The following is a 12,632-nucleotide window of genomic DNA, read 5'->3' as shown; positions in this document are numbered from 1 at the left end:
GCGAGAGGGACAATCTATGAGAGAATGGACCTGGGCCTCCACCCTGGGAGGACAAGGCCTCATCCTGGTCCTGTGAGCATGGCCTTCTGCTCCCCGGCTGAGAGAATGCTGCTCTTCCTGTTTCAAACTGGTTCAAAGTGAGTGCCGAGTGTGCATTCCTCTCCAACTTCTGGGGAAATGCTAAGCACAAAGAGGGCGTGGGTAACCCTTGCAACAAAGAAGTCCCTCCTTCCAGCTTTGGAAAGGGGCAGGTGTGAGAGGCCAAGGGTCACTGGTTGCTGAGCACTGGCTGGCCCCGGCAGGTGCCTCCTCCATGAGGTTTGACCATCCTGGAACAAGTATCCACCCAGCCCCAGTGCTGGCCTCCCTGCCCCCGCCACAGCAGAGGGGATGAGTCACTTGGCAGGAGGCAGCTTGGCAATGCCGAACTAACCCCATCTGGCCCCCAGAGGATGTAGGAGTGAGGCCAGATCCCCCACCCCATCCTGCCTGCCCAGAGAGGTGCGTGGGATGTGTGTATACACACGTGCGCACGCACCCATGCATATACACACAGCTGCACCAGCTCTGGGCAGGCTGTTTTAGAACATGGGGCAAGAAGGTGGGTGAAGGCCAAGTGGAATTCCTCCCTTAATCTGTTAATTCCCTCCAACACTCCTGGACTGGGCCCAGCTGAGTCCATGGGCACCAGGCCCAGTTGCCCTGAGCTTGGGGTGGAAACTGTGGTGGGTAGAGAGAGGGGTGTCCAGATTTGGGGCACATGCAGCTGGCAGATGGGGCCACAGACCAGTCAGGCACTGTGACTCTCAGTATGGCTTTTCCTTCCCAAGAGAAAAGGCCAGGAGACCAGGTCCCTCCTGATCAGGGAGTCCCGCGGGCTTCACTTCACAGGGAACACTCAGGAGAATTGATCACCAGAGATGAGACCCTGAGTAAGATGTTATCAATGTTGTTGTTGTTACTCTGTGATGCTCCAGGCTTAAGAGCCTGGTGCTCCCTGTGCACCGCCTTCCCCAAACCGCTTCACATCCACCCACTCATCCACCCAGGAATTGTTGAGTGTTTGGGGAAATCTGGAGTTTTATTCAGAGCTCTGTGCCTGGCATCCAAGGAGCTGATTTTGTCCCTGGTTTTGTTGAGTTCTCTAATCACAACCAGGCTGTGTTAGGGACTCACTATGAAGGGTCTCATGCCATGACAGTCACTCTGCTTTGACCCACTTCTCAGATGGAGAAAACTGAGGCCCAGAGAGGCAAAAGGGTCTTGCTCATTGTTCCCCACAGCTGAAAAGAGACCAAGTAAAGATTCAAACACTGGTCTGTCCTGGCTGCCTCCCCTCCTTCCCCACTGAAGACTTGTTCACTATCGGGGGACTCAAAGCTAACAATTTCTCATGGGTCCTTCCAGAAGTTTTCTATGTATACAAAAGCATATTGTACAGGTATTCCCACCCACCAGCTCTCTGCACTCCTTGCCTCAACCTCTAGAGTTCAAAAACTCTGTTTTAAAAATTACGTGTATGAGTGGGTGCATCCGTGGGTGTGTGCAGGTGACAGCAGATACCTGTGGAGCCCAAAAGAAGACAGCAAGATCTGCGGTGCTGGGGACTAGCAGGGCTCCTCTGCATGGGCAGTGTGTTCTCTTAGCTGCTGAGCCAGACTCCCCTCCCCCACCCCAGCACCAACCTCCTTATTTTAAACCCGTAGATCTGAGACTGGAGACTGACAGCTGAACTTGAATCCAAGTCTCTTGCTGCCATGATCAACTTTCCACCTTTCCACCGACTTGAACTCGAAGCCCTTCGGCTGTCTGTGAAGTCTCTCCGGAGTGCATCTTCCCAGATGAGCTCCCACCCCACTCTCTACCCTCACCCCCCCCACTCCCCGCCCCAGGGTGGCACTGAGCACTCTCCGGTGTCTCTTCCACTCTCACTCCTACCCAGGCTCAGTTTTCCATCGGTCAACACAAACAGAGATGCGTCCCTTGCTGCGGGCTGTGAGCTCGTGGGATGTGGGATGCGGGTCCAGCTCGGAATGGGAGAAAGCTCCGTGTTTCCACCAGCCTTCTGTCCCCAATCCTGTCTCACCCCAGGACATGCTGGCAGGATTGTGCAACGTTGCTATGCTCAGCCAGAACTAAGCAGCTTTTATGACCCACCATGAAGTCTCTATCATACCAGGGCCCGGGGTTATGAAAGTTTCAAGGGATTTTTATGTCCTCCCCAGCTGGCCTGGGTGACAGTAGTAGCCAAGCTTCGTGCTTGTTTGGGCTGGCACTGTGTGCCAAGCTCTTTTGTGACTTAGCTTCAGAAATTCCCTACAGCCTTTACAGATGTGGATCATTATCATCCTTTGACAAAGGGAGAAACAGAGGCAGAGGGCAATAAGTAAAACCTGGCACTGAGAAATCTTGACTGGCCATAGGTGTCCAGAGAATCTGAATTCAGTACCATGCCGTAGGTGGTAGCTTTAGCCCTCACCACTCACGTTGCCCCCACCTTGAATGTGATTTGTTGACCATTCAGGGCGCAGGGACCCCACCACCACCTTCAGTCTCCCACATCTGTCTAAGGTTCCAGCTGGGAGTCATCAAAAAAAGGAGTGTCTTGGTGTCTTGGTAAGCCCAGGTAAGCCCTTCAGCCAGGGGGCGCGCCAGGCCCGACGTGCATGATGGGCGCGGCCTCGTGTGCCGGCGCAGGTGGACTGGGAGTCCGGGTTCTGGCTATCGGCTGCGCAGCCTCTGCTGTACCAGGCGGCGGGGGCGGTGTCCGGCAGGGACCTAGGGAGCTCGCCTGAAGCCCCGCCTGCAAGGTAAGCGCCACCTTCCTGGGGAGCGGCTGGCAAACGAGTGGCGGTCGATCGCCCCGCCCTGTCCCAGTAGTGACCCAGAGTCGCGGCCCTCCTCACTAGGGGCTCCGCGCGCCGCCGCCACCGCCGCTGCCTTTCACCTGAGCCCGCCGCCCGCTTTCGGTGCGCGCCGGGCCTGTCGCTGCGTCCCAGGTCCCTCCGTCCCAGGTCCCTCCGTCCCAAGCGCCACCATGCACTCGCTCTTCAGGAAGAAAAACAAAGGCAAATACAGCCCAACGGTGCAAACCCGGAGGTGAGGGGGCACCCTGGGCTGGGATGCGGGAGACTCAGAGCTGAGCCAGGAGTTGGAAATGCGTGGAAACGCCAGGCGGAGGTCCCTCTGGAGCTGGGAATTTCTGCTCTGGCGGGATGGGACCGGTGAAGGAAACACAAGGAACTCTATCAGAGTCCCAGGATGCGCTACTTGGAGGCCTAGATGGGGGGGTGCTTGAGTAGGGAGGGAGTACAGAGCACTGACTGTACCCCAAGCTGTAGAGTTGCCCTGAGCCTGGAATCTCTGTTGTGAAGCTTTGTGTGGCCACCCTGGAACTCTAGGAAAATAAGCTGGGTGTAGGGTGCTTCCCCGAGGGACTTGTAGACCGAGCAGGTGCGGCTGGAGTTGGACTGCGAGAGACGGTGGCTCCAAGGGTGGCTCACCTGTCCTAATTCTCCGCGGCTGCACCTGCCTACTTGCGCTGGAGCATTCAAAGGCCGCGGTGGGTGCAGGGGCCGCGGGAGTCCAGATTTAGTCACTCCCAGGCTCTCGGGAGTCCCCGCTCAGCCCGGCTGGGTGGGGACGGGCCTCTTTCTCACAGCACGATTTCTGAGGGGTGTGGCTCCCGGCGCTTCCCCACCCCCCTAGCCCCGAAACTGGCCGCGTCTGCTATCCCTGGGTTCCCAGGGCCGCCCGAGAAGCGAATGACATGTCTTGATGCGTCTGGATGGAGAAGCAGCCCACGTCGGTTTTGATAAGCCTAATGTATTCATTCGCTTAATAACCGGTTTAGGGGAGAGTGGTGAAGTTGCTGAGATTGAGGGAGGGGGTGGAACTCGGAACTCGTGCCTCTGCCTTGAAACCTCCCTAGGGGAAGTGGGGGTGGTCCTCCCCCAAAGAACTTCAGGCAGATGAGAAGAGACAGATGTCACAGCTCACCTGGCTGAGAGATTCCTCCTCCACTGGCCCAAGAGCAGTTCCGCCCCCCTCCCCAAACTCCAGATGGAGGCAAGAGATTCCACTCTGGGCCCGGAGCTTCCCCATTGGCTGTCTCTGCTGTTCAATCCAGACTACTTATGAGACAGATGCCCTGGGCACCGCAGCCTGAAGTGTGGCCTTCAAGGTCTTGTGCTTTCAAAAGCTCTGCTGCCCCGTTGTCCCGCGGACAGGGCTGTTGAAGCTCAGTCATTTCTTCCTTTGTTCTGAGGTCCCCTCCCCTCTTCTGCCCTCCCCTCATCAACCCTGTCTTTCACAACCCCGGAGACTGGGCAAGGCCCTTCGTACTGTTCCTCTGTGTCTGATCCAGCTGGCTGTCCGTCCCAGCTGGAGTCCCATCCAGTCCTTGTGCTCCTCTCTTGAGTATTGCACAATCAGATACTCCGTGTCAGTCCCACAAGGGTCAGGCCCCTATGGTCCTCAACAGAAGAGTCACACATCCCAGGAGCTGGGCCAGGTCCCACCCCACACTCCCAGCCCTCCAGCCCGGAAGGCCTGGGCTTGGACTAACAGCAAAGCCAAGAGATCAGGGAAGGGAGGAAGGAAGAGCTCCATCTTCTCCAGCTGCAGGGACTCTGCGGGCACTGAGGTTTAAGTACGGGAGTCCTGCCCTCCTGCTGTCCAAGGCAACCCACTTTGTCCTTGGCTAGCAGATTTGGCATGGGTCTCAGCTCAGAGGTCTCTTGCTCCAGGACAGGGTGAAGCCTCCTTTGGGCTCCCATGGCCTTGTGGTCACCGAGCCCTGAGTAGGGACCAGTCACTCTCTTCATGGTCTCCCAACTCAGGATGCCCTCTGTTTGTTCCCACCCTCGCCGAAGGGCTAGTTCCTAACAAAACTGTGGTAGGCCCACCTTATACCTACTCAATTTCTTTTTCTTTCTTTTTTTCTTCCTTTCTTCCATTCTCCCTTCCTCCCTCTCTCCCTCTCCCCTCTCTTTCTTCTTCTTTTTTTTTAAATTTTTTTTTTTTTGAGACAGGCACTTGCTGTGTAGTTCAGGTTTACCTGAAAACCCCTGTGAAGCCCAGCCTGGCCTTGAACTCCATCCTCCTGCCTCAGTATCCCCATAACTGGGACTACAAGAATTTCTGTAGCAGTGGCTGGTGTCCAGCCAGCCCTGTAGTAGACACAATGATGATGGCGCGGTAGTGATGGTGTGTGTCCCCTTGTTGTTCTAAACTTTAGATGCTAGCCATGGGGAACACCCACTAAGTTTTCCCTCACTCCGTTCTCTGTGGCTTCTCTGTCGCTGTTGCAGGGAGAGTGTAGTCCTGGGGGAAGGAATTCGGGTCCAGGGAACAGAAGGCTTGCTGCTCATCTTGGTCTTGCTATGCTGGTGGGAAGCTCTGAGCCTCAGTTTTCCTGCCTGCAAAGTATGGGATGATCAGCATTTCACCTGTGGAGGGCTGGAGGAAAAAAAATTCCCAGCATATCAGAAGTACCAAAGCAAGAGTTGTTAGCATTTTCCCAAGCTCAGGGGACCCAGCAGCCCTGAGGAACTTTACACCCAGGCATCAAAGGACTTGGACAGCACAAGTCCCTGTCAGGGGACAGAGAGGCACTCTCCCTGTTTGTCTGCCTTTTAGCAGCCGACAGGGGTTGAGGGGTGCTAGGCAGGGTGTGAACCCCACTGCTCCTGTCGCCCTAGTTCCTAATGACAGGTGTAGAAGTTGGTGTTCACACCTGATCTAATGACAGGGTCAGGTTTGGTGGTGCAGGTCACCAAAGACAGCAGCTAGACTAACAGGGAGGTACTGGAGGGCACGTGCTCCCTTTCTCCAGACTGGACAGCTTAGTGGGGATTCTTGACCTTTCTGAGCTACCTTCTCGCCTGGGATGGGGATAGCAGAGTGTCTGCTTGTGAGTATTGGCTAAAGATTAAATGAAATGACCCGGAGTAAAGGGTGAGAGCCATAGGGAGTGTCAGCATAAGGTGATGATGATGATGATGATGATGATGATGATGATGATGATGATGATGATGATGATGGTGATGATGACGATGATGGTGGTGATGATGATGACGATGATGATGGTGATGATGATGATGATGATGGTGATGATGATGATGATGGTGATGATGGTGGTGATGATGATGATGATGGTGATGATGATGGTGGTGATGATGATGATGATGATGATGATGGTACAAAGGCAGGGTCTTTGTGGCTGGGGCTGTAGATCAGTTGGTAGAATGCTTGTCTACCGTGCATGAAGCCCTGAGTTTGAGTCTCAGACCTGTACAAAAACAAGCTTGATGCCTGTCATTCGAGCACTTGGGACGTGAAGGCAGGAGGATCAGAAGAAGTTCAAGGTCATCTCTGTTAATGCAGAGGGATTGAAGGCAGCCTAAGCTGCAGGGGACCCTGTTTGAAAACAAATGTATGAATGTAGGGGCTGTGCCTGCCCTCTACCCAGGAACAAACCGTGCTACTCCCAGGGGGCGGAGCAAAGCTCAGGGAGACCTAGCCAACTCCCTGCACTCGGTTGCTGGCATCACTGTGGGAGATAAGATGAGGTTAAGCTTAAACACAGGTATGACCTTGTGACTGTTGGATTGAAGGGGCCAGGAGGACAGAGTATCTTTTTGGCCAGACCAGGTCTGCAACCCACCCACTCTGTGTTCTGGAATTGTGTAAGTGAGGTTGTCAGGTTGAAATGCATCCAGGTCGTGGGGGAGGTGGAGGGCTTCCTGGGAAAGATGTCTAAGTGGAGCAGTTAAGATCATCTGGCTTTGGGGTCAGGCTGAATCCACAGACAAAAACTTGATCACAATGAGCAGTCTCTGTGAGTTCCAGGCCAGCCTGATCAACATAGAGAGATTTTGTCTAAAAAATTAAATAGAACTGATTTCACATGTCCACCTCCAGTCATGTGCCCCTCCCACCCCGCCTGACCCTCATACCCCCTCCCAGAGACTGACAGCACCTCCTGGCCCTGTTGAGTCTTTCAAGAAGGCTGTTTGTTACTCATTGCTGGGACGAAAGCAGCTTAAGGAGGGGAGGGTTTACCTTAGCTCACTGTTCTAGGATACAGTCTGTCACAGTGGGGAAGTACTGGTGGCAGGCGTGTGAGGCAGCTGGTCCCCCTGCACCCTCAGTGTGCAGAAAGAGATGGAGCTGATGAAGTTTGTTTTCAAAATGAGTCTAGATCTTATCACGTTGGCAGTCCAAAATACCAGCACTAATGGCTGTGGCCACGTGGGAGGATCCAGTGTGTAGAGAGGGGACGGGCAAGAAGCATGTCTTGAGGGCACCCTGACCATCTTGGTGGCAAAGAGCAATGTTCGATGTCCACTAGGCGTGAGTTCAAGCCCCAGTCAGCTGGGCCTTTCCTGAGCTGTGTGACCTTGAGGAATCACATCTCTGAATGATGAGAGTGATGATACAGACACCACTCGGACCAGCTTCTGAGTGGACCAGCAAATCGACAGTGTGATAGGCCTAGCTATGGGACAGTCTCAGGGCAAGCAGCCATCACAGACTGCTGAATTTCGGGAACTGGTGCCTAGAAGCCTGCCAGGCAGCAGACTCAAGGCCATGCATGTACCTGCTGATGAATGACAGCCGGAAGGAGAATGATTCAGGAGAGGACCTGTCAGCTAAGTGTGCCGCCCTCCAGGTACCTGGGTGTCTTGGACAGAGTCAGCTGCCCATGACTCCCTTGCACCTGACCAGGGCCTCATGGCTGGGATATGGTCATATGTCATTCTGACTGCATGCCCACAGAGGGACTGGGTCCCACTTCGCAGAGGTGGACAATGAAACTGAATGTTACCATCCTGGACTCACAAGTGGCCTACGCTGGGGCCTGAGGAGGAATCCCACCCCTGTACTTGAGGCTGGCGGCAGCCCAGTCCAGGGACTCTCAAGCCAGATGGCAGGATGTTTTCTCCAGCTTTGCAGACTTACTATGCCCTCCCCGTTGTTCTTAGGGATGGCATTGGAGAAGGTGATTTAGGCAGGGTCTCCACTTACTATGTAGCCCACGGTAACCTTGAACTCACTATATATCCCAAGCTGGCTTCAAACTCATTCTGTAGCCCAGGCTGACCCCAATTAACTACGTGGCCCAGATTAGCTTTGAACTCAAGGCATTTTTCCTGCCTAGCTCCCTTGTGCTGGGATTGCCCCTGGGAGCCTCCACATCCTGGTCCAGCCTCTCTCTGCAGGTGATGTTGGCATATCTGGCACAGAGCTGGGCTCAGCCCCTGGGCAGCACTGCTAATGAAGATGGTGGGCAGGCATTGTTAGCGACCAACCTTCCAACCTTGCAAGGAAGAGGGGAGGAGTTTTGGGGAAACACAGTTCAGTCAACACCCTAAGTGTTAGTTAACACCCAAAGCTGAGGGGATGGGGATCAGGCACTCCCAGGGTACGGCAATCCCCTGTAGGCAATGTGGGACTTCTCTGGCACTGTCTGTGCCCTCCTGCCTGCCTCAGCCTGTCCAGGCAGCAGAAAAGGAAACTAGCCTCCGGGCTTTGTTCTTTCTGCTTTTGTTGTCCCAGCCTCCTAAACCCCAGGAGCCTCCTGCTACCTGATTCTCCCTTAAATCACTCCTGCGGCCTCCAGAGCTCAGAGAACCAGCTAGGGTCCTTGGATGGCTGCAAATACCCTTTGGCATTCCTGCTCTAACCCATGCCACCCTGCACAGCTTGAGTGCCTATCCTGTCTCCAGCTGCTCCTAGCCAACCATAAGGCCTTTGCTGAAGCTGTGCCCCTGCCTAACGTGCACTCTCCCCTTCTCTGTGGTGTCTTCTCCCTGATTTACTTTGGTTCCCAGGGGAGCACCACCCCCAAGCCTCTCTACTGGGATACAGCCATCCTCCCAGCCCATTGTCTCACCAAGTCAGTGTTATCTCAGGGTCATTTGGGTTTGTGTGGTAACCCACTGGACCAGGAGTGAGAGAAGGGTGCAGTCATCAAATCAGAGGCTAGGGGATGGAGAAGGTAAGTAGATGAGGGCGGAGTTCTCTCTGGAAAAGAGAATGCTAGAGGTCGAGCAGTGTGGTCCACCCCCATCCAGTCTCTGGGCTAGGGAGAAGGCAGAGGAAACAAGTGGTCACAGGGAAGAGCACTGGGTACCGACATATCGGAAGGAGGGGGAGCTGGGGGCATCTAAGCAGAGCCAAGGGCCAACAGGAGATGGACTGATAAAGACAGCTTCAGAGGGGCTTCCACAAGGCGCATTGTCTCCTCGTGGGGTCGTCCTGAGCAGGCAAAGCAAGTGGGTGAAAGATGAGTAGGTTTTTTTAAACCGCACAAACAGCAGTCAGGTGTGGTGGTGCAGGCCTGGAATCCCAGCGCTGGGGAGGCTGAGGCAGGAAGATTGTGACTTCAGGGACAATCTGGGTGACATAGTGAAACCTTATTTCAAAACCAAACAAAAGCAACTAACAACAACAATTAAAAAGAAAAAAACGCAAAGCAATTTTGTTGGTAACTTACGTTTGTATGTAGACAAACAGATGTATTAAAAATATAAATGGGGTTGACTAGAGAGATGGCTCAGCAGTTAAGAACGTGTGTTGCTCTTACAGAAGACCTGGGTTCAGATCTTAATACCACCCGGTGATTCAGAACCTTATGCAACTCCAGGCCCAGGGCGTCCAGAGTCCTTTTCCAACCACCTCACGCACCAGGCACACTGTGGTGTACAGATTGCAGGCAGGCAAACACCCATAAAATAATAAACATGTAAAAATAAAAAATAAATGTATATATTCCTGAGATGGGGGGTCTAGAAAAGTAATATAAATGACTGTTTATTTCTTTTTAAAGAAAACCAGAAATGATATGGCCATGGAAGGGACACGCACTTAGTCCTGGTGGCAGACATGGGGTGACCACTGCCTTTTGGTACTATTCTGCTAACTCAACTGAGTCATGATGATTTACCCCTCAGAGTGACATCCTAATGCCCAGAGGCACCTTGGTTATCTTGAGCCAGATAATAAATATCATAGGAATCTTCAAGACCAGCTTCATGACCCAAAGCAACTTGACCTCTGTCTGTAATGAGAACCAGACGCCCAGAGGCCAGCAGGTGGGCGGCCTTCCCTGGGCAGAAACAGTTCAGGCCTTAAAAATAGAGCAGGAATTACCACCCCAGCAACCCACTCAGTGTAGGATTTACTTCCCCAAGATTAATAACTGGGTGTGGGGGGAATTTATTGCGTAATTACTACAGAAGTTTCTAGTAGGGAAAGTATCAGTCAATTGGCTAATCAATCTGGCATTTATTAAACACCCCCTGCATGTGGCTTTCTCTTAAGATTTTCTTCCGGTGGAGACTGGAATTTTCTCTCATCCATGTTACTCAGCTTTAAAAGTTGCTGTCCATTAGTTTCTTGTTTTCAGCCCTGGCTGTGTTTCAAAACACCCTGAGGAAGTCTACCAGGATATATCTTATCTGAGACTAATGAAGTCTGACCCTTCCTGAGAAGTTCCCTCTGTTCTTGGGCTGTGTAATCAGGAGTAACCACAGTAGTGATGTTGATGTCATGCTCTGTCCTGGCTTTAGATCATACTGTGTAGACCATGCTTCCCCTCTCAGTGGCTGCTTCCTGGAACGTCACCTTCCGTTCCTTTATGCTTGTCTTTCTTTTATCAGTTTCAGGTATGTCTTAAACTGTCTTACAAGTCAGGCCTGGTGGTGCATACCTTTTGTTTTGTTTTTGAGACAGGGTTTCTCTGTGTAATCCTGGCTGTCCTGAAACTCACTATGTAGACCAGGCTGGCGTGGAATGCACAGAGATCCATCTGCCTCTGCCTCCCGAGTGCTGGAATTAAAGGCATGTGCTGCCACCACCAGCAGTGGTGTACACCTTTAATCCCAATACTTGAGAGGTAGAGACAGGTGAATTTCTGTGAGTTCCAGGCCAGCCTGGGAAGGAGAGCCATCTGTCTTTGGACAGACAGGGTCTCATGTAGCCCAAACTGGTCTTTAACTTGTCATGTAACTAAGGATCACCGTGGACTCCTGATCCTCTTTCTTCCTTTTCCCAAATACTGTGATTGAAAGAATGAGCCATCATGCCTGAGTTATGAGGTGCTGAGGATTGAATCCATGCTTTGTGCGTGCTAGGCAAGCACTCTGCTAACTTGAACTAGATCCCCAGTCCCTTAATTAGTTAATTTAAGTCATTTACATATATTGTAATAACCAATGTATTTGGATCCACTCTGTGTTGCTGTTTACAGTGCTTCACCTTTTTATTTCTTTGTTCTTTACTCATTTTTATTGGATTGAGCTATATTTTCCACAATTAATTTAGATCATAAGAGTACCTGTAATCCTAGCACTCAGGAGGCTGAAACAGGAGGATTGCAAGTACAATACCAGCCTGATCTGCAAAGTAAGATTCTGTTTTTACAAACAAACAAAAACAAAAACAAAAACAAGTTGGATTGTGAGGTCTGAAAGGGAATAATGAGGCTAGGTAATCATCCAAATTATAATCACTGGGGTGTTTTCTTAGCCCTCCTATTAACCTATAAAGTTTAGGACAATAAAGATTTACTCATCTTTAGGGTGGGCCCATCTGTAACCCTTAATTCAAGGGCTTGCATAAGTTTGGGGCTTTGGATATAGGCATTAAATGAACCAGGCATTTTATGGCCTGTCTACAGCTCATATCTCCAGGGGCTTGGGTCAAAGTCCGGTCTCCAGGGCCTGTGACAGGGGAAGGGAGATGGAAGGAGTCGGGGAGCAGGAGTGAAATGTATTGAGCTGTTATTGAATATCTACGGAGTACCTGCTGGGCTACTGCAGTTCCTAGTGTAGACATTTACTGACTAGTCTTACTGACTAGTCTAGGTAAATAGGAAGACTGTCTCAAATAAAATTAATAATAATAACTGCATTAAAAAAACACCACAAAGCAATTCCATTGGCCCCTCTTGGGAAGAGACATGCAGATGTGTCAGGTGAATCACTGAGGCCCCCACCACACCAGCCGGTTCTGAAGCTCAGCCTTCCACCTCCATGGAAGCCAATGACACCCATCTTGGCAGGCGGCCTGAGGGTCAGAGGGGGAGCCTGTTTCATCACTGGGTGGGGTGTGTGTCCCAGGTTCCTGTGAAGCTGGTTCCTGGCACTTGAAAGTCCTGTTTAGAGGGACAGGTGGGGAGTCCCTTGTGGTCACATCTGAAAGAATGACTCAGCCTCAGTTTACCACCACTGATTGTTACCTTGCCTGTTACCTGGGACTAATTGTCCTGACAAAGATGCCAACAAGATGTCAATTACTGTGTCACTTCTGATAGCGAACGCCTTACCCTTTTGTCTCTTGTCACTTTGTCTGGGATATGGTGGATGTGGTTTAGTATTGATGTCCCCCTTGGATTGGGGAAGTTGTTTTGGAGCCCAGCTACTTAGATTCAGATCCTGATACTACAGTTTCTTAGCTGTGTGACCTTGGACAGGTTTCTAAAGTCTGCTGAGCCTCAGATAACTTCCTCTGGAAAAAGGTGTAGGGGTGTAGGACTGTGGGACTGTGGGACTGTGGAACTGTAGGACTGTGGGACTGTGGGACTGTGGGACTGTAGGTGTGTGAGACTGTAGGACTATAGGACT

General features: G+C 51.9%; 1 protein-coding gene across 1 annotated transcript in view; it reads left to right on the top strand.

The window, feature by feature from the left end:
- The first annotated feature begins 3,026 nt into the window (after positions 1–3,026).
- Ppl (periplakin) overlaps positions 3,027–12,632 on the top strand; it is a 49,552-nt gene continuing 39,946 nt past the window's right edge. The window contains exon 1 of the mRNA XM_005350238.2: positions 3,027–3,099. Within this exon, the coding sequence (XP_005350295.1) occupies positions 3,038–3,099 (62 nt within the window). The 5' untranslated portion in view covers positions 3,027–3,037. The remainder of the gene's footprint in view (positions 3,100–12,632) is intronic.

Source organism: Microtus ochrogaster, chromosome 7, assembly GCF_000317375.1.
Source record: "Microtus ochrogaster isolate Prairie Vole_2 chromosome 7, MicOch1.0, whole genome shotgun sequence".
Taxonomy (NCBI): Eukaryota; Metazoa; Chordata; class Mammalia; order Rodentia; family Cricetidae; genus Microtus; species Microtus ochrogaster.
The sequence above is the reverse complement of the archived record's forward strand: the minus strand, read 5'-3'. Positions and strand labels throughout refer to the sequence as shown.